A 23,189-nucleotide genomic window follows, 5' to 3' on the forward strand; every position below is an offset into this window, starting at 1 on the left:
CACAATGTAAAATCTGGATATGTTCTTGTTGTAAGGAAGCTGGAACAACAACTTTAGGACCTTTGAAAATAATGCCATCTTCCATCAACATTTCATCTCTATAAGGAAAATATGTTTGCACTTCAAGTGGTACACTTGATTGCGTTGGCCATCCAACATTAATGTAGAGAATGAGCTTTAACAAAATTCGATCAGACTGTGTGATCTTGTAACTCCTCAAGCCTAGTGGTGGAAAAATTACGAACTGCCATCACGTCAAAGTCGAAATTCTCTGCGTCAAGCTGTTCCATCATATTCCTGGGCGATCTAGATAAAGTAGCAGCCAGACACAGTAGTTTGCCTTTCATATAGACCATTTTGAAGTTGTACTTTTGTAACTTGAGCATCATTCTTTATAATCTCGCTGAAGCTGAATGCATAGGCTTCTTTAGAATAGTAACTACAGGTTGATGGGTCAGTTTCGATCTGAATAGCTTGACCATAATATAATCATGAAACCTGGAAAATGCAAATACTATTGCCAAAAGTTCTTTCTCAAGTTGAGCATACTGCATCTCAGTTTGGGTAAATGTTCTAGATGCAAAGGCTACTGGTCTACCTTTTTAAAGTACAACTGCGCCAAGACCAAATTTTGAAGCAGCACAGGAAAGAGTAACTTGGTTTGTTCACATCACAGTACCTTAATGTAGGTGGGGTGGCAATTTTCTGCTTAAGGTCTTCAAATGCCTGCTGGTGATGTTCTTATTATGACCATGCAACATTGTTGCGCATTAGCTCTCTAAAAAATGCTGCCAACTCACTGAAGTCTGGTATAAACTTGTCTAAATAGTCAACCATGCCTAGAAAATGTTGTAGAGCTTGCACATTGGTGCTGACATCGCAAGAATAGTCACTTGCTTGGTCGGGTCTGGTCTCAAGCCAGTAGTGGTAAACAAATGACCTACTTATATAACTTCTGGTAGCCTGAATTTACACTTCAGAAGGCTGAGCTTTAAGTGTACTCCACATGCTCTGTCTAGAACTCTCTCTAAGTTTCTGTCATGCTGTGCTTCAACACTGCCTCCAACCAGTAAATAGTCTATTATGGCACAAGGATAACCCGAAAGAATTTGCTCCATTGCATGCCGGAAGACTTCACTTGCAGAATTTATTCCAAATGGCATTCTTAGGAATCTGTCTCTGCCAAATGGAGTACCAAAAGTGGTTAGGAATGAAGACTTATGATCAAGCATCACTTGCCAAAATGAAATCTCTGCATCTAAAACAGAAAAAACAGTGCATTTGGTATTAGGGCTGCAACCTCTTCAACTGTGCACATTGGACGATACGGTCTCTTCAATACTTTGTTCAAATCCTTTGGGTCAATACATATTCTGATTTTGTCCGAGCCTTTGTTGTGAGTTGTTACCATAGACAACACCCAATTCGTTGATTCTGCAACTGGACAAATCACACCTTGCTGCAGCATTTTATTCATCCATCCATTTAATCTCTATTCGTGTCCACTGTACTTTTCTTGTGCTCGTTTTACTCTAAACATGCCCATTTTGCTTTAAACATATTAGTTTCTGCTTTAAACATAATTGTTTTACTTTAAAACATGCTTGTTTTGCTTTAAACATACTCATTTTTGTCAAACATCTTATGTTAAACATTTCTCTTGGCTAATAATCTTTTGTGCTTTTCGCTTGCTTAATAATGCGGTTTGTGCCCTTGTAATGTTTTGTTTTACCCTTTTTATTGAATAAATAGCTTGTACAAATTCTCATTATCTTTGATTCTTTTCTGGCTCTTATTTGTGCTCGTTTCTTTTAGTTTACCTTTACTGCCCTCACTGCACCTCATGCCTCCGAATATCAATCTCTTCAATCCCAGTTCCGACGCCATGTCGTTCACCTATCCTGGAGACCATAGAAGAGTCTTTGTGGGTTCTGTTCAAGCAGCTTTATTTTCTACAAACACATCACGATAGAAGTTAACTGACTAACTTAAGTAACTTATGTAAAAACTGTTGGAATCAAACAGGTTTACTCTCTGGCTGCATTCTCAAAATGGCAAGAGTAATAGTATGTGCTTGGTATTTATATATGCATGTTGAATCTCTGAGATGTTTCTTAAAGGTAAAGTACACAGCACATGCATTCTGATCTGCACTACCCAACTAGGAAAAATACACGGCAAATAATCTTATCTGCCAATATCTGTTAACAAAAAACTATTAATGACTATTAAAGTACAGTTTTGTACCTACCATAAATGTAGATGTTCGAGGATTCCATTGCTGCAGTCCTTACTATTGGGTATAGTCCGCATCCAGTCGGCCCGAATACCAGAGTATAAGGCTGACGTCGGTCAGGGCGCATTAGACTGACGTCAGTACGTCAGGGTACTAATGCGCATGACCGGCGTCATATCCTCAGTCTTTTCTTGTCCCAGATGTCAGAAGACCCTAAAAAGACAAGGCCCAAAATACCTGCACCAAAACATGAACAATATATACAAAAATATAAGCAGGTAAACTCACCTACACAACCACCCCTAAACACAGAGGGAAGGAGGGAGGGTATTGGACTGCAGCAATGGAATCCTCGAACATCTACATTTATGGTAGGTACAAAACTGTACTATGTTCTTCGTTTTCCATTGCTGCAGTCCTTACTATTGGGTAGAATCCCAAAGCAGAGGTAAGGAGGCTGGCAAATCATAAAGAAGCAGGAGCTGACAACATGCCTTGCAAAACAGCTGTGGCAAAACCAGCCCTAGACTTAGAGTAGATAGGAAGGTGATAATGCTTAGAGAAAGTATGCACTGAACTCCAAGTAGCTGCTTCCAAAATATCCTTAGTTGCCACCCCGAGAAATGCTGTTGAAGTGGCAGTAGCCCTAGTGGAATGAGGCCTAATCCCAGCTGGAACCTCCTTGCCATGATGGGAATAACAAAATGCAATGCAAAAGCCAATCCACCTAGAAATAGTTTGTTTTGACACAGGCTTGCCCTGCGAACTCAAAGTAAAAGAAACAAACAACTGCTGAGACTGCCTAAAATCCTTAGTCCTGCTTAAGTAATAACGCAATTGCCTGTGTACATCTAAAGTATGCAAAATCTTTTCCCTTTATTTTGGGGGTCTGCATAAAAGTAGGCAAATGAATAGTTTGGTTTAAAGCCACACTAGAAACCACCTTAGGCATAAAGGAAGGATTAGTACGTAATGATACCCTATCCTTATGGAAAATCAAAAGGGCTCGACTGCCATAAGGGCCTGCAACTCAGACACCCTTCTTGCAGAAGTAATAGCCAACAAAAAGCAGTCTTCCATGACAAATATTTCAATTCAGCAGTAGCCGCAGGCTCAAAAGGTTGTAGAGTAAGTTTTTCCAACACAAAATTGAGATCCCAAGCAGGAGTAGGAGCTCATTGGGGTCTTATATTTTTGCCCCTCTAAGAAACTGCTTGAACAAAGGATGCGAAAACAATGGTGGGTCACAATCATAGTGAGCTGAGATTGCTGCAGCATGAATCTTAATGGAAGAGAAGGACAGACCCTTGTCCAGTAACTCAGTAAGATATTGAAGAGCCATACTCAAATTAGGCTCAGAAATCTCCAAATTCTTTGCTTTACTCCAAAATAAAAATCTCTTCCATTTTGCTGCGTACACTTTCCTTGTACTAGGTCTTCTAGCTTCCATAATCACATTTAAAACTTGTTGAGGAAGTTGAGACCTGCTGTGCTTCAACACAGAATATGCCAGGCTGTCAGATGAAGAGAGTGAAGCTTGACATTGAGCAGATGACCGTCCTGCTGGGATAACAGATGTGGAATCAAAGGTTAAGGCCATGGAGGCTTCTTTACCAGACATCGTAGTAGAGGGTACCAGTGTTGCCGAGGCCAATCTGGAGCTATCAAAATCATCCTTGGCCTGTCCTGTCTGACCTTTAACAGTACCTTTGGAAGAAGAGGCAGAGGTGGAAAGGCATACACATGAAGGTTTGTCCAACTGAAAGACAGAGCATCCACTTTCCAAGCTGTGTGATGAAACCCCTTTGTGCAAAACTGTGGCAGCTGGTGGTTTAGTGGAGAAGCGAACAGATCTATGTCTGGAGTTCCCCATGACACTGTCAATGTCTGAAATACATGAAGATCCAGTTTCCACTTGTGGGGATCGATGATTTGTCTGCTTAACACATCTGCTAAGGAGTTCTGTGCTCCTGGCAGAAACCTTGCCTGAAGAGTTAGGTGCAGGCGTAGCGCAGTCTCCCATAAAATCATTGCTTGCCTGCATAGAGGATAAGAATGTGTTCCCCCTTGTTTGTTGAAGTACCACATGACAGTTGTGTTGTCTGTTAGAATCAACACCTGCCCTGGAAGAAGTAACTCCTTGAAAGCCAGTAATGCGAACTGGACTGCTAACATCTCCTTCATGTTGATATGTAGATGCTGTAGTCTGGCAGGCCACTTGTCTTGTATCTACTTTCCATTTGGATGAGCTCCCCAAGCAATGTCCGAGGCATCTGTCGGTAAAATCTGACTCGCCTCTGGCCGGGTCACAGAGAGTCCCTTGTTTAGGTGACATTCCTGAGCCCACCACAAAAATTCTCTTTGAAGGCAAGGTATTATTTGAATGACAGTGTCTAAATCCTGGCAGTGCTGTGTCCATACATTTTTGAGATACCATTGTAACTTCCTCATATGCAGTTTGGCATTGGGAAGCACCAGAATACAAGATGCCATGAACCCTAATGCTTGAAGGACTGTCTCTGCAGTCAGCACGGACTGAAGAGATAGTTGATGGAAGTAAAGTGATAGACTCTTTTGTTTGTCCGGGGTTAAAAAGGCCATCTGGGCTGCTGTATTCAGTCTCACACCCAGAAAGCACATGTCTTGAGAGGGTACTAGACTGGACTTTATTTCGTTCACAGAATACCCTAGGCATCTTAGCACTGCAATAAGATATTCCAGATGCTGTAGAAGGTCTTCCTTTTCTTGAGCCAGAATCAGGCAGTCGTCTAAATAAGGATAGATTTGAAGTCCTTGTAGCCTGAAGTAAGCTATCACTGGAGCCAGAACCTTTGTGAATACTCTGGGCAGTAGATAAGCCAAAGGGCAATGCAGAGAACTGATAATGAGAATCCCCAGCTCGAAACCGCAGATACTTCCTGTAACTTAGCCTGATAGGCACATGAAGGTAAGCTTCCTTGAGATCTAAAGTTACCCTCCAGTGATCTTTGCCCAGCAGGGGTAAAAGCTGTTGTAACGTCAACATCTTGAACTTGGGAATGTCCAGATAAGTGTTGAGGAGAGATAAATCCAAAAGCAGTCTCCACGTGTTCCCCTTCTTTGGTACTAGGAACATGCAGAATAAAATCGTAGGCCCCTTTCTGATACAGGGACTGGCTGAATGGCCCCCATTTGGAGTAACTGAGAAACTTGCTTGTGAGCCTCTTTTCTTTGTGGAGGAGGAACGTCTGGTATGCCTTTGAAAGGGGGCATTGAATGGAAATAAAATCTGTAACCGTGGTGAATGATGTCCAACACCCATCTGTCTTGAGTAATTAAATCCCAATTTTCTTTGAAAAGAGACAGTTGTCCTTCCAAAGGAGCTGCCAGACGAGAATCTACTGGCAGCTGAAAAGGCAGGTCATTGGGTCTGTTTACGAAAGGACTGACCCCTGCCCTCACCAGAAGTCTGAGCAGGTGAACTCCTGTTCTAGGCCTAAAAGAACCTTGAGCCCTGCCCCTACCACGTCTAGACCTACCCCTAGACTGGGAATCATAAGCAGGATATGTCCACCCCTTAGCAGGCCAATTTCTACTAAACTCCGGTGGCTGTACCTGCAAAAAATCTTTAACAGTTTGCATAGACTTAGCTTTGTCCTCCATTTTCTTTAAAACTGCTTCCACAGGTGAACCAAACAACACATCAGACTGTAAAGGAGCATCCAAAATCCTTGTCTTAACATGCTCAGCCAAATTTTGATCCCTCAACCAGGCATGCCTGAAGAACAGAACTAGTGGCAGCCACCCTCGAGGAGGCCTGCACAGCATCAAAACCACATTGCAAAGAATGCTTGCCCACTTGTTCAGACACATAAACTAAATCCAGCAAGTCTTTACAATCAATACCTTCCGCCAAAGCATCCACCTTAGATTTCAATTGTGAAAGGAGATAATTTTGATATTTCAGCATGTGAAACTGACAATTCAACGCTCTCATGGCTAGAGTGGAAGAAGTATACACTTTCTTACCCCACCTATCTAACGCCCTTGCCTCTTTGTCAGTGGGAACAGGATTTTTAACCACAGAGGCCTTAACACCTTTAGGCCCCTGAGAAACAGTTTCTGGGTCCGCCCTAGGACTCTTAAACAAATACTTATGAGCTTCGGCACCCTATAGTACCTATCAGGTTTAACAGGAGCAGGAGGCAAAGAATCAGGGTTCAGGGAAGCCTCTGCAAAACATCTTCCACCACATTCAACACAGGAGGTATAGCTAAGGGCCTATGCTGGGGTAAAACAAGAATTCCCTAAGCCTCTTCCTGGAATCAGAGTAATCCTGGCCTTCCCATTTAAAGTGCTCCCTCATGGAATGCAGAGTCTCTGAAAATGAAAAATCCTCAGGAGGAGAAGTCAAGGAGTGGCATCATCCACATCAGAATCAGAATAATGAGGATACTCCTGCAAATCTTCCGCAGAAGACTCAGAAGCCCCTGAACCCTGTTCAAAACTGTCAAACTCTGGTTCCACCCTAGGCCTCTTATCAGGAGGGCCCATAGAACCTCTAATCATAGTAATCAAATCTTCTGCCATTTTAAGCATATGTTTCTTAGGTACAGAACCCGAAAGGCTAGGAGAAGCCCCTACTGAAGCTGAAGTTGGCCTACCTCTAAAAAGAAGTTTTGGCAACAGAAGGAGAGGCTCTAACTACTTTGGGAAGAGAGGGAAGAATAGTTACCTGAGAAGCCCCTCAGCCTGGCCTGCCTCCTGAGAGGGTACATCCTGTAACAGTAAAGTTTCTGCCTGAGACTCCATAGAAACTCCTGGCAAAACCTCTAGCTCCACTGAGTTACCACCTAAAGAACCGACGTCTGGGACTGCCGGTTCATCAACCCTGGGCTTCGCAGTTTTGTCCTTGCGCTTCTTGGAGGAAGCGGGCCGGAGCATCCGACGGCATTTTATAATTGCAACGCTTCCCAAACACTAATCTGGCACAGTCTAACCTCCTCTTAATAGTGCGTTTGTTAAACCTAGCACAAGAGCGGCAACCAACAACGTCGTGCTCAGGCCCTAAACAAGGTATACACAATGTATGGTAATCCCTATGAGGTATTTGTTTCCCACAAGAAATACAGTTATTCACTTTTCTGACATCCGTTAAATACTGAGGCAAGAAAACCAAAATGTTCCCAACGGGGTACTTAGCCAACTCTGATTCGGTCTGAAACTCCGGTTTCGGAAATATTTCAGAACGCCAACCTGCACTCGCAAAACTGCTTCTGCATCGGATCACGCGGCAAAAAAGACTGAGGATATGACGCCGGTCATGCGCATTAGTACCCTGACGTACTGACGTCAGTCTAATGCGCCCTGACCGACGTCAGCCTTATACTCTGGTATTCGGGCCGACTGGATGCGGACTATACCCAATAGTAAGGACTGCAGCAATGGAAAACGAAGAACATCATCAGTTGGTAACTACAACTACCTACAAACAGTGAGACTAGTATGCAAGAAAAAAAAACGTAATAAAGGTGGGAATGCTAAACACCTCACACACTAACAGAAAAAATAATACAAACCTATTCAAAAAAAAACTACAGCTATCAAACACTACACTAAAAATCCTAACGCTGAAATATTACACACAGGGTGGGGTATCACAAAAACAGCCAAAGAAAGATGAAAGTTGGTGGAGCTCTCCACCATAATCCAAACAAGATGGCAGCAAACAGGATCAGAGGAGAGATTACAGTAGGACATTACTGCTAGAGGAGGCAGAATTCTTGGACTGAAGATTCTGAAAAAGTTGCATCAGATACAAGTCTGATCAGATAACCCACAGGTTGAGACCAAACAGAAAAGACACTGGATTGATAGTTTTACTATGACTTAAACAAGATGCTGTTCCTTTGTTATGAGAACAGAAATGGTCACAATGCAAAAATGTTCTACAGAAAAGTTGCCAGAAGGAGCAGCTAAGAGTTGTGAATAGCCGTGAGCGTGCATTGTCTTGTATGACTAATAAAAAAATCAAGGGGAAAAAAACAACAGTACATTCTGAAGTTTGTACTGTCAGAGACAATAGACCACTGACACCCAGGATGGTGGAAGGTCTTTTTATAATCTTAAGTTCCTCACCTTCAGGTACCGATTTGGCCAAGACTTTAAAAATCAAGGGGACTTACCATTTTGCCCTTCCATATACCCCTGTACAAGCACAGGGTTGGCAGAGATAACCAACAGATATCAGATTGACACCCCCTTAAAGCACAGGAACTAGCCTGTGCACTAGGTGCTGAACAAGCTGCCTTAACTTCTTGGCATGTCAGGCGTCATCTTCTCAGCCACTCCACTGCTTGCTCAAGTGTGTTACCTCAAAGAATCTATATCATTTTATATTTATTTTTTTGTCTTCTGTTTGGGAAATTCAGAAGCAGCGACTGAAAGAGAAACAGGAAAAAATGGAGCAGAAGTTAGGGACAGAAGCTTTCTATGCTCAAGAAAAGTCTATAAATCCTGTCTCTCTACATGTTCGAGTTTCTGTTAAAAGTAACACACTTCTCACAATTATGAGAGCTGTGTCCACCATTAAAATATAACAAATACTTAAAGTAATAACATTTTTGGGAATATGATGCCCACGACACATTTATATTTTCAGTTTCTCACAGGGATGCTATTCCAAAAAATACTGAGAAAACTGCATTTTTTAACCTCGATTTCAATCACCAAACACTATAAAATGAAAAGGATATTTTCTTCAAACTGCATTCAGATATTGACATGTAGAAATGATAGCAAACTACCTGGAAGGAAACAGACTAAATGCTCATGTTGATGGTCTGCTTCCTCTTTACAACTGGGATCCTCCTAATGACTGTGGTAGGAGGATGCATCCACACCCCAATTATTGTAAAACAGATGGCTGGCTGGCAGACTGAAGTCTCCCTTCAGCATCTCCTAAAATTCATAGTATGACTGGTACCATGATCATTATGGTGAACATCTACTTTTGCTTGCACTTATTGACCAAGTTAAATTATGTACTGTAAAAACAGACAACACCAAATGTCAGAGATATTTTGACACTATCAGAACTGCCATCTCAGCAGTAAAATATATGAAGACAGACAAAGGTGAACATTAAAAGCCATGTCCGTGAAATGCAATGAGCCAATATTTTTTTTCTTTAGATTCCATAACAAATAACCAAACCCTCCCAATCTGAAATTAATGTAAATTCAAAGCCCAAATACGCCTCATGCAAAACACATTTGTTGCTTGACAAACAGTAGTGAATTATCTTAGTTTCTGCTACATATTTAGGAATGTATCCATACATTGTGATCTGTAGTGAGAGTAGGGAACAGGTGGAGGAGACCCTGGAGAGTTGGAGATATGCTCTAGAGAGAAGAGGAATGAAGGTCAGCAGGACTAAGACAGAATATATGTGTGTGAATGAGAGGGAGGACAGAGGAATGGTGAGGATGCAGGGAGTAGAGGTGGCGAAGGTGAATGAGTTTAAGTACTTGGGATCAACAGTTCAGACTAATGGTGAGTGTGGAAGAGAGGTGAAGAAGAGAGTACAGGCAGGATGGAGTGGGCGAAGAAGAGTGTCAGGAGTGATTTGTGACAGACGAGTATCAGTAACAGCGAAAGGGAAGGTCTACAAGTGGGTAGTGAGACCAGCTATGTTATACGGGTTGGAGAGAGTGGCACTGACAAAAAGGCAGGAGTCAGAGCTTGACGTGGCAGAGTTGAAGATGTTAAGATTTGCACTGGGTGTGACGAGGATGGACAGGATTAGGAATAAGTATATTAGAGGGTCAAACCCAGGTTGGAAGATTTGGAGACATAGCCAGAGAGGCAAGATTACGTTGGTTTGGACATGTGCTGAGGAGGGATGCAGAGTATATTGGGAAAAAGATGCTAAGGATGAAGCTGCCAGGTAACAGGAAAAGAGGAAGGCATAAGATAAGGTTTATGGATGTGGTGAGAGAGGACATGCAGGCGGTTAGTGTGACAGAGCAAGATGCAGAGGACAGGAAGAAATGGAAACAGTTTATCTGCTGTGGTGACCCCTAACGGGAGCAGCCGAAAGAAGAAGAAGAAGAAGATCCATATCGTAAAAGTGCAGAAGGCTCTCACCTTTGTTCTCTGGATTCCAGCAAGTCAAATTCCTGAATCAAGCTCACAGCTAAATTATACGTCTCTGTTCTTATATGTGGTTCATCATAAAATGACTGTAGTATCTGAAAAAGAAAATTAGAATTTTTCTTCATTACAAGTCGAGTAATTAAAATGAAGCACTAAAATAAGCTAAACGAAAGAAAAAAAAAAAAAAAAAAAACAACTTGTGCCTCAGTTTTTATCCCCCTGCATAACTGATTTTCAGTTTTTGTACCCCAGCAGATTTGGCTCTAAAATACAAACATGCATCTGAAATTTCTGCCACTTTTCTAAATATTCTGAAGTCCTTGATTATATTGCACAGCATACCAGTCTGCATACAACAGCTTCTGGGCCTACACTTTTAAGTAGTAACTCTGACTCGAATACAGTTTAAAAATATCTTAACCATTATGTATATTTATGCAACTCCAATGCCTAAATAGAAATTTACCCAATCAAATAATCATTCTTTTAAATTTCTTGTTAATGGTCTCTGTCAGGCACCCAATATGGCACTCAAACCCCAAGTCACCTGGTACACAGTCAGGGCTTCATCTCTTTATTCCACAGGAGCTGGTTGTAACCACATACACTCTAAAGACAAAGAAAGACCTGCTACATACAGATCTGACAATGAGAGGACTGGAATACCTCTGCTGAACTGAAGCCCTGGCCCTTCTTGCACCAGATAGACTATTCTCCATCTAGTCAGGTACTGTTAAGTGTCATGCCTTCTGGCTTCCTTCATAATCTTCAGCACATCCTCAAAACAGCAGGTGCTTGAAATGAATAAGAGTCCAATTATCAAAGCAACCAGAGACCCTAAACATTCAGGTGTACCAGGGTAATAGACTTTACATAATTAGGTCTCTGGCAGGGGCAGCTGACATGGTGATTCTTTCATCATCTGCATCAGCAAAGCCAACCAGTGTTGCCTGAGTCAACAGGAACCACCACAATCATCCTAGATCACCAAATTCTTACCTTCTGCAATACCTTCATCACAGGGGAGGTGGGTACATGTAAAGGAAAAGACCATTCCACACAAAGGAGAAAGCATAGAAAAGGCACTTGACCTGGGCAAATATGCTAGGGAGCACAAATAACGACTGTGTACAATAGGTTTGACGACACATATTTGGCCAAATGAAAAAAAATGATGTGACAATAAAGCTTGGTGAGGGACACAATATATACAAGAAAATAAGGACTTAGAAGTCAGATAAAGAAAAGGGATCTATAACACTCTGGGACAGGAATTATTCAAAGGCATTAAGTAGGCACTACAGGAAAAGTACAGTTTTGTACCTACCATAAATGTAGATGTTCGAGGATTCCATTGCTGCAGTCCTTACTATTGGGTATAGTCCGCATCCAGTCGGCCCGAATACCAGAGTATAAGGCTGACGTCGGTCAGGGCGCATTAGACTGACGTCAGTACGTCAGGGTACTAATGCGCATGACCGGCGTCATATCCTCAGTCTTTTCTTGCCCCAGATGTCAGAAGACCCTAAAAAGACAAGGCCCAAAATACCTGCACCAAAACATGAACAATATATACAAAAATATAAGCAGGTAAACTCACCTACACAACCACCCCTAAACACAGAGGGAAGGAGGAGAATTGGACTGCAGCAATGGAATCCTCGAACATCTACATTTATGGTAGGTACAAAACTGTACTATGTTCTTCGTTTTCCATTGCTGCAGTCCTTACTATTGGGTAGAATCCCAAAGCAGAGGTAAGGGAGGCTGGCAAATCATAAAGAAGCAGGAGCTGACAACATGCCTTGCAAAACAGCTGTGGCAAAACCAGCCCTAGACTTAGAGTAGATAGGAAGGTGATAATGCTTAGAGAAAGTATGCACTGAACTCCAAGTAGCTGCTTCCAAAATATCCTTAGTTGCCACCCCCCGCAGAAATGCTGTTGAAGTGGCAGTAGCCCTAGTGGAATGAGGCCTAATCCCAGCTGGAACCTCCTTGCCATGATGGGAATAACAAAATGCAATGCAAAAGCCAATCCACCTAGAAATAGTTTGTTTTGACACAGGCTTGCCCTGCGAACTCAAAGCAAAAGAAACAAACAACTGCTGAGACTGCCTAAAATCCTTAGTCCTGCTTAAGTAATAACGCAATTGCCTGTGTACATCTAAAGTATGCAAAATCTTTTCCCCTTTATTTTGGGGGTCTGCATAAAAGTAGGCAAATGAATAGTTTGGTTTAAAGCCACACTAGAAACCACCTTAGGCATAAAGGAAGGATTAGTACGTAATGATACCCTATCCTTATGGAAAATCAAAAGGGCTCGACTGCCATAAGGGCCTGCAACTCAGACACCCTTCTTGCAGAAGTAATAGCCAACAAAAAGCAGTCTTCCATGACAAATATTTCAATTCAGCAGTAGCCGCAGGCTCAAAAGGTTGTAGAGTAAGTTTTTCCAACACAAAATTGAGATCCCAAGCAGGAGTAGGAGCTCTACGTGGGGTCTTATATTTTTGCCCCTCTAAGAAACTGCTTGAACAAAGGATGCGAAAACAATGGTGGGTCACAATCATAGTGAGCTGAGATTGCTGCAGCATGAATCTTAATGGAAGAGAAGGACAGACCCTTGTCCAGTAACTCAGTAAGATATTGAAGAGCCATACTCAAATTAGGCTCAGAAATCTCCAAATTCTTTGCTTTACTCCAAAATAAAAATCTCTTCCATTTTGCTGCGTACACTTTCCTTGTACTAGGTCTTCTAGCTTCCATAATCACATTTAAAACTTGTTGAGGAAGTTGAGACCTGCTGTGCTTCAACACAGAATATGCCAGGCTGTCAGATGAAGAGAGTGAAGCTTGACATTGAGCAGATGACCGTCCTGCTGGGATAACAGATGTGGAATCAAAGGTTAAGGCCATGGAGGCTTCTTTACCAGACTCCGTAGTAGAGGGTACCAGTGTTGCCGAGGCCAATCTGGAGCTATCAAAATCATCCTTGGCCTGTCCTGTCTGACCTTTAACAGTACCTTTGGAAGAAGAGGCAGAGGTGGAAAGGCATACACATGAAGGTTTGTCCAACTGAAAGACAGAGCATCCACTTTCCAAGCTGTGTGATGAAACCCCTTTGTGCAAAACTGTGGCAGCTGGTGGTTTAGTGGAGAAGCGAACAGATCTATGTCTGGAGTTCCCATGACACTGTCAATGTCTGAAATACATGAAGATCCAGTTTCCACTTGTGGGGATCCATGATTTGTCTGCTTAACACATCTGCTAAGGAGTTCTGTGCTCCTGGCAGAAACCTTGCCTGAAGAGTTAGGTGCAGGCGACGCAGTCTCCCATAAAATCATTGCTTGCCTGCATAGAGGATAAGAATGTGTTCCCCTTGTTTGTTGAAGTACCACATGACAGTTGTGTTGTCTGTTAGAATCAACACCTGCCCTGGAAGAAGTAACTCCTTGAAAGCCAGTAATGCGAACTGGACTGCTAACATCTCCTTCATGTTGATATGTAGATGCTGTAGTCTGGCAGGCCACTTGTCTTGTATCTACTTTCCATTTGGATGAGCTCCCAAGCAATGTCCGAGGCATCTGTCGGTAAAATCTGACTCGCCTCTGGCCGGGTCACAGAGAGTCCCTTGTTTAGGTGACATTCCTGAGCCCACCACAAAAATTCTCTTTGAAGGCAAGGTATTATTTGAATGACAGTGTCTAAATCCTGGCAGTGCTGTGTCCATACATTTTGAGATACCATTGTAACTTCCTCATATGCAGTTTGGCATTGGGAAGCACCAGAATACAAGATGCCATGAACCCTAATGCTTGAAGGACTGTCTCTGCAGTCAGCACGGACTGAAGAGATAGTTGATGGAAGTAAAGTGATAGACTCTTTTGTTTGTCCGGGGTTAAAAAGGCCATCTGGGCTGCTGTATTCAGTCTCACACCCAGAAAGCACATGTCTTGAGAGGGTACTAGACTGGACTTTATTTCGTTCACAGAATACCCTAGGCATCTTAGCACTGCAATAAGATATTCCAGATGCTGTAGGTGGTCTTCCTTTTCTTGAGCCAGAATCAGGCAGTCGTCTAAATAAGGATAGATTTGAAGTCCTTGTAGCCTGAAGTAAGCTATCACTGGAGCCAGAACCTTTGTGAATACTCTGGGCGCAGTAGATAAGCCAAAGGGCAATGCAGAGAACTGATAATGAGAATCCCCAGCTCGAAACCGCAGATACTTCCTGTAACTTAGCCTGATAGGCACATGAAGGTAAGCTTCCTTAAGATCTAAAGTTACCCTCCAGTGATCTTTGCCCAGCAGGGGTAAAAGCTGTTGTAACGTCAACATCTTGAACTTGGGAATGTCCAGATAAGTGTTGAGGAGAGATAAATCCAAAAGCAGTCTCCACGTGTTCCCCTTCTTTGGTACTAGGAACATGCGAGAATAAAATCCTAGGCCCCTTTCTGATACAGGGACTGGCTGAATGGCCCCCATTTGGAGTAACTGAGAAACTTGCTTGTGAGCCTCTTTTCTTTGTGGAGGAGGAACGTCTGGTATGCCTTTGAAAGGGGGCATTGAATGGAAATAAAATCTGTAACCGTGGTGAATGATGTCCAACACCCATCTGTCTTGAGTAATTAAATCCCAATTTTCTTTGAAAAGAGACAGTTGTCCTTCCAAAGGAGCTGCCAGACGAGAATCTACTGGCAGCTGAAAAGGCAGGTCATTGGGTCTGTTTACGAAAGGACTGACCCCTGCCCTCACCAGAAGTCTGAGCAGGTGAACTCCCTGTTCTAGGCCTAAAAGAACCTTGAGCCCTGCCCCTACCACGCCTAGACCTACCCCTAGACTGGGAATCATAAGCAGGATATGTCCACCCCTTAGCAGGCCAATTTCTACTAAACTTGGTGGCTGTACCTGCAAAAATCTTTAACAGTTTGCATAGACTTAGCTTTGTCCTCCATTTTCTTTAAAACTGCTTCCACAGGTGAACCAAACAACACATCAGACTGTAAAGGAGCATCCAAAATCCTTGTCTTAACATGCTCAGCCAAATTTTGATCCCTCAACCAGGCATGCCTGCGAAGAACAGAACTAGTGGCAGCCACCCTCGAGGAGGCCTGCACAGCATCAAAACCACATTGCAAAGAATGCTTGCCCACTTGTTCAGACACATAAACTAAATCCAGCAAGTCTTTACAATCAATACCTTCCGCCAAAGCATCCACCTTAGATTTCAATTGTGAAAGGAGATAATTTTGATATTTCAGCATGTGAAACTGACAATTCAACGCCTCATGGCTAGAGTGGAAGAAGTATACACTTTCTTACCCCACCTATCTAACGCCCTTGCCTCTTTGTCAGTGGGAACAGGATTTTTAACCACAGAGGCCTTAACACCTTTAGGCCCCTGAGAAACAGTTTCTGGGTCCGCCCTAGGACTCTTAAACAAATACTTATGAGCTTTGGGCACCCATAGTACCTATCAGGTTTAACAGGAGCAGGAGGCAAAGAATCAGGGTTCAGGGAAGCCTCTGCAAAAACATCTTCCACCACATTCAACACAGGAGGTATAGCTAAGGGCCTATGCTGGGGTAAAACAAGAATTCCCTAAGCCTCTTCCTGAATCAGAGTAATCCTGGCCTTCCCATTTAAAGTGCTCCCTCATGGAATGCAGAGTCTCTGAAAATGAAAAATCCTCAGGAGGAGAAGCCGAAGGAGTGGCATCATCCACATCAGAATCAGAATAATGAGGATACTCCTGCAAATCTTCCAGAAGACTCAGAAGCCCCTGAACCCTGTTCAAAACTGTCAAACTCTGGTTCCACCCTAGGCCTCTTATCAGGAGGGCCCATAGAACCTCTAATCATAGTAATCAAATCTTCTGCCATTTTAAGCATATGTTTCTTAGGTACAGAACCCGAAAGGCTAGGAGAAGCCCCTACTGAAGCTGAAGTTGGCCTACCTCTAAAAGAAGTTTTGGCAACAGAAGGAGAGGCTCTAACTACTTTGGGAAGAGAGGGAAGAATAGTTACCTGAGAAGCCCTCAGCCTGGCCTGCCTCCTGAGAGGGTACATCCTGTAACAGTAAAGTTTCTGCCTGAGACTCCATAGAAACTCCTGGCAAAACCTCTGGCTCCACTGAGCCACCTAAAGAACCGACGTCCGGGACTGCCGGTTCATCAACCCTAGGCTTCGCTGTTTTGTCCTTGCGCTTCTTGGAGCGGGCGCGGAGCATCCGACGGCATTTTATAATTGCAACGCTTCCCAAACACTAATCTGGCACAGTCTAACCTCCTCTTAATAGTGCGTTTGTTAAACCTAGCACAAGAGCGGCAACCAACAACGCCGTGCTCAGGCCCTAAACAAGGTATACACAATGTATGGTAATCCCTATGAGGTATTTGTTTCCCACAAGAAATACAGTTATTCACTTTTTCTGACATCCGTTAAATACTGAGGCAAGAAAACCAAAATGTTCCCCAACGGGGTACTTAGCCAACTCTGATTCGGTCTGAAACTCCGGTTTCGGAAATATTTCAGAACGCCAACCTGCACTCGCAAAACTGCTTCTGCATCGGATCACGCGGCAAAAAAGACTGAGGATATGACGCCGGTCATGCGCATTAGTACCCTGACGTACTGACATCAGTCTAATGCGCCCTGACCGACGTCAGCCTTATACTCTGGTATTCGGGCCGACTGGATGCGGACTATACCCAATAGTAAGGACTGCAGCAATGGAAAACGAAGAACATCAGATAAACGTCTGCAGGAGATTACGCCCCTGAGACAATAAAAATGGGTACATCACATATAACCAAGATTTATATAACAAAAACACTGTAGTATACTGGGAATTAATTATATGAAGATGTCTAACAGCACAGCAGTTGGTGGAGAAGTATGGACAGATGGATAAAGGGTATTGATTAGAACAGGAAGAAAAATAAGATAGGTAAAAAGCATGAAATTCTACTTTGGAGAAGATGGATTACTTAGACTAGAGGGCAGAACCCTACTGACAGAGAAGACTGCTATGTAATGAAGTCAAGATGGTATATTTTCACTGGAATTTTTTTAATATAACAATTAGGTTGAAAATGATATTTTCTGATGCAAATGCAAGCTCCTGAAAGTGGAGAGCTGGATGACTGGAGACATTCTGGGATAGAGCAATTTACAAAAATACATTGAGAGGCTCTGTCAGAAGACCTAGGATGAGGAGTTAAGATACAGTCCCTGTCTATGCTTAATTTTCAAAGAAGGCAAGAGAAGCAGGGATGTACCCTACTAGGCTAGTTTATATTTGATAATGCTAGCAGGGAAGAAAGCTTTAACAAGGAAATGAAAAACAAAACAGGTACTGATGGGAGTTGAGGTCTGCTCTATACCTAAAGATATATACAATGTGGAATAAGGACAGCAGATGGAAAGGAAAGAAAAATGAGAATGACAAACACCTTGGGTTTTGGGTTTCGATAGTGAAGGACCGAAGTCTAGAGCCATGTCACAGGTGTTTAGAACAAGTACAAAAACCACAACAGAGATGCCAGGAAATAGCTGTCCCCAGCATTAAAGGTAAAGGACCGACTTAAATTCCTCATCTGCGAAAAATAAAAATACTTGAACATTATTACTGTTACTTAATACTGCAAATAGTCCAAAACTTCAGGTGTTAATTCCTCTTCTATGAGGGTACTGAAAAAAACTCAAACTGGCTTAGTCACTGGAATAACTCAACTTTAATAAGCGCATTTATCTACCAAATGGACTTCATCAGAAATACTGTTGTTGTTGTGTCTTTCGGCTTATCCCGGTTAGGGGTCGCCACAGCGGAACTCCGGTCCGCTAATGTTTGGTAGTGGATTTTTACGTGCCGAGTTACCAGCCCTGACGCACAATCTTCAACGAAGGCACACCCATTCACGCATGCCTCCACAGAGAAGACGCTCTAGCTGAGAATCGAACTGGACAACGTCTTACTGCAAGGCGACAAGGCTACCGCAGCACCACTACAGTCCAAAACTTCAGATGTTAATTCCTCTTCTATGAGGGTACTGAAGAAAAGTCAAACTGGCTTAGTCACTGGAATAACTCAACTTTAAATAAGAGCATTTATCTACCAAATGGACTTCATCAGATCAATTTTTCAACAGCAGCTTTAACCCATGGAAAACTAATATATACATAAAAAGCAAAAGGATTACAAATCATGACAGACAACCTCATACATATTACTGAGCCTAGCCTGCAACTAAAAGCTAGCCTGATGCAATAATTCTTATTTTGCAATTCAAACTAAAGAAAAAGAAACAGCTCAAATGAAAGAAAGCGAGAATGTGTCTTTCGGCTTTTCCCGGTTAGGGGTCGCCACAGCGGAACTCCTGTCCACTAATGATTGGCAGTTGATTTTTACGTGCTGAGTTGCCAGCCCTAATGCACAACCTAAAACGAAGGTACGCCCATTCACGCATGTCTCCACGCAGAAGAAGCTCAAGCTGAGAGTCGAACCGGTCAGCGTCTTACTGTGAGGCGACAACGCTACCGCAGCACCACCACCGCGGATAAAAGAAAGCGAGAATAAACCTGTTAAATTTAAATTAACAGCAAGAAGGTCACAGACAAAAGAAAGAGAGAATAAACCTGTTAAATTGAAATTAACAGCAAGGAGGTCACAGACAAATTGTACAACTATATATTCATAAAATAGATTTACTTAAACTAGCTGACAAGCACTACTGTGAGATTATAAACATTTTCCTTATAACATGGATCACCGTCATGTACATTACACTTCCTCAACTGACTGAGATTACCCACTGTCCACCAAAAAGTCTTTACAATCACTTAGTTTCAAAACTGCCCTTGATGAAAATATTCTTTTCCTGTATTGAAGCCTTCTTTGTCTGCATCTTGACTACGTCCAGAGAAAACCAATTTCTTCAGCAAGCCAAAATGTTCTTTCCCAAATGTTCATCCAGAGAAAACTAGTTCTCAGCATGTCGAAATGTTCATTCATTGATATATTCCTAACTTTTTCTGCTGTTAGCCATTTCCCTTTAGCCTGAATATCTGTGTCCATTCAATTGTTTAACAATAGAGGCTTGCTGAAATATCCTAATGTCATTTGTTACAGATCATTCAGAAGTATAATATTTTTTCCACACAAGCACATTCTGTTAAGCCAATGCATCACACACTTTTCTAAAAATATATCACACTGCTATTATGATTACCAAACCTCTGTTACCGTGAAGGAACAACAAAAACATTCAAAAGTATAACACTTTTTGTTTTACACAAACACATTCTGCTAAGTTAATAATTTATTCTTGTTATTTCTAACTGAATTTTCAGCCTCTGTATTTTTTATGCTATTCCAAAAAATACCACACTGTCAGTATAAGGGACAGCACTTTTACTAACACATGCTATTACTGTGAGACCAAATCACATACATGCCATTTCTATGAGGGAAAACCAGTTTACGTTAAATAATTCTATCAAAATGGACATGCAGAACTAGCAATCAACTCCTAGGAACAAGGGGTCATAAAACTACCCTCACTTAAGGTTATTTAGTATCAAGTTGACAAGATCCTTCCATAAGGAGTGATGAAACAAAAAGCTATAAAGAAAAGTAAAATCAGAGAGCTGATGTGAAGAAGGTCGTGTGCACATGCGACAACAGGCACATGAATCAAGAAAATAGCACCCACTAAAGTAACCTTGGAAATGATGCAATATAAAGAAACTTCACAGATAAAAATACAATCAACTTAAAACCATCACTGTATTTAAAAAAAACAAACAAAAAAGAAAAGCACTTTAACCCTTAGGGCTTCATCAGATCCTTGTTAAAACTGACCATCCATAAAAAACATCAGATCCTTGTTAAAACTGACCATCCATAAAAAACAATCATACACTAAAAATATGGAAAAAAAAAACAAATCAATAAAATGAGTGGAAAACTGCAAATGGATATGCATAGAAATCAAACACAGTTTCCTAGCAGAATAATGCATTTAACTGAAGAAATAGAGTTGAGTCCAGGCAGGTTGCAGGTGTTAAGGCAAATTTGTCACTCCAGGGCCTTCCTTTCAAGAATGGCATTAAACTTCCCCTCAAATGGACCCATTCTGATCATATCCAAAATGGAGCAACTAGACCGATTGTTTTTATGGATGCTGAGGATTTAACAGTGATCTGATGAGCCTAGCCTACAACTATGTATGAGGTTATCAATCATGGTTTATGATCCTTTGTGCTTTTTATGTTTTTGTTAGCCTCTCATGGGTTATTTTTCAATTTTTACAAACAAAAAGAAAGTGAAGTCAGTCCTCTACCTTAACCCCGGGGACAGCTATCTCCTCGCAACTCTGTTGTGGTTTTTGTACTTGTTTATCCAATGACTCACTTTTTGTGATATACAGGGTTCCTGGCTATCATGAGGATTTAGCAGAACCACTGGTGATATTTATCACTTCTATGTCTTTTATTACAAATACTTCAAGGAGTGGAAGCAATATTTAATGCTCCTGGGTTGGATTTAAATGCTGGTAAAAAGTGCTGTGGTACACTTCTGTCCTTTTTACTCAACTACTGCATTTACATTTCATACATTTTGTCTGATTTATAATGTTTGAATGTTAAAGACAGCAATAAAGTTGTTTTATAAAAAGGAGAAAAAAAAAACACAAAGAAGATGTGCAGATTGATTTAACTGATCACCATAAAGTGATCATTAACTAGCCTCTCGTAAGTAGTTTCCGATAAACATTAAGGATAACCTCATGATTAAAATGGACCTCTGCATATTAATTCCTTACAAACACATAAGCCAATTAAAAGAAAACTGAGTATTAATGTATTAAGCTTAAAATTACATAGCATTTCTCCCATCATGCATTAACTTGTACATCCAAAACTTCTTCACCCAAGGCTTTGGGGTACAGACGTCTTTCCTTACAACAAGGGAAATTTGTCTACTTTAGATTCTCAAGTCCAAGCTACTACTTCTAGTAAAGGAAAATCCCCACATACAGCATTTACTGCATAAAATATTTTTCCATTATATATTTGCTCTAACCAGACAGGCTACAAGTCACAATGATGTCTAAAATGAATGTTAACAGTAGTTTGTATACATTTATCATAAAGGAATGTATGTAGCACAGTGATTATACTCTTGGTGAAGAGATCCTGGTTATGCACTTTTAAAGGCCAGTGATCGAGTTTCATGCTGCTATACACAGACAACATTCACCAAAGAGCTGCACTGGAGAAAAGGGGCAGCTATGAAATCTGCAGTACATTTTATTTATTAATTTTGACATTTGTTAACCAGGATAAGTCCAACTGGGCAGATGCCCTTTTTCAGCGGAGGCCCAGGGAGAAAAGCTCTGAACATGAGAAACTAATATGAAGTAGAGACAAAACACAAGAAGCTAACAAAAACAAAGTTAAATTTTAGCTTCACAGAGATAGGTTAAAAATAAAAATGATTAAAAAACCCCCCATAAAACACGAAATACTTCAGAAAAAAAACGAAGTATGTCAAAGACAGAAATTATGTACTTGCATAAGACTTCTAGCCTCAGAAAATTAGGTGAAAAAAAGAGTAAACATACATGAGGCAAATGAGATTGGATATAGTATTTGAGGAAAGATGTAGAGATGTGTGGAAATAGATAAAGTGTGGTAGAGAGAGCAGGAGCTGAGGATGAATAGTATACAAGCGGGAGTAATAGTAGGAGGAGAGACAAGGTAAGAAGGAAGAAAAATAAAGCCAGTAGGACAGTGTAGAATGTGGAAGACAGGAAATAGGAGTAGTCAGTAGGTAGGACACAGAAGGGGGAAGAAAAAATAGTTACTGGCAAAGCTAGACAGGGTTAAGTAGTGGACTACTGAGACACTAGGCAGGGTTAAGTCAGGAACAGAGCCAGGTGTTAAGCAGTCTTTTTCTTAGTGATTTTTTAAAATTTCTGACTATTTGAGATGGATCTAATGGCTAAGGGAATTTTGTTCCAGGCCAGGGCCAAGTAGTTATATAAACTATGGCCTATGGATCTTTTAGGTTTGTAGATTTCCAACAGAAGTTGTTCAGAGCTCGGGAGAGAGCAATTGGGAGTATAAAAAGTGAGGATGGATGCAATGGCTGGGCAGGATGTAGGTTTGTTTAGTATGAAATGAGTAAGGAAAAGTTGAGAGAGCAGATGATGATACGGCAGCTCAGGCCACTTTGAGGTTTTTAGAGATAGTGGTGAGAGTTATAGGGCTGGTTAGCAGCACATCTTGCAAATGTAGCAGAGCTTCAATTTGAATTTTAGGGTAGATTGTAAGTGGGTTAGTATGGGAGAGGCACAGAGTAGACTGGGAAGTTGGGAAGCAGGTAATTAGCAAGAGACCCTACAGTCATTACTTAGGATTTTTTTTTTAATCTGTAAAGCATGCAGAGTTTTTGGTGATTTTTTTTTTAAATATATATACAGTTTTAGATGTGTAGGTCTTATTTTAGTTGATCATCAATGAGAATACCAAGAAGTTGCACATGTGGCACTACTTCTATCTTGGTGTTAAAAGATGTGATAGTAGAGGCTGATTTGAGGTGGGACTGAGTTTTTAGGAGAAACAGCAGTAATTTGTTTTTTTTTTGGGGAGGGGGTTAGGTTGAAGTTTTAATACAGTTTAAGGATTTTTGGGTGATGGATTGAAGGTGTAGCAGTTTGTCAGAAGCAATGATAGTGGAGTCATCACCGTATTGTACAAGAGAAGATTGAGGGCAGGATGAATGTAGACTATGAGACGTTAAAGAGAATAGAT

General features: G+C 41.5%; 1 protein-coding gene across 1 annotated transcript in view; it reads right to left on the reverse strand.

Annotated features, from left to right (window-relative positions):
• TDRD9 (tudor domain containing 9) overlaps window positions 1-23,189 on the reverse strand; it is a 2,841,455-nt gene that overhangs the window by 2,423,928 nt on the left and 394,338 nt on the right. The window contains exon 8 of the mRNA XM_044074496.1: window positions 10,364-10,467. Within this exon, the coding sequence (XP_043930431.1) occupies window positions 10,364-10,467 (104 nt within the window). The remainder of the gene's footprint in view (window positions 1-10,363; window positions 10,468-23,189) is intronic.

The sequence above is a fragment of the Protopterus annectens genome, chromosome 6.part0 (genome assembly GCF_019279795.1).
Source record: "Protopterus annectens isolate FY-2018-M chromosome 6.part0, PAN1.0, whole genome shotgun sequence".
Classification (NCBI taxonomy): Eukaryota; Metazoa; Chordata; order Ceratodontiformes; family Protopteridae; genus Protopterus; species Protopterus annectens.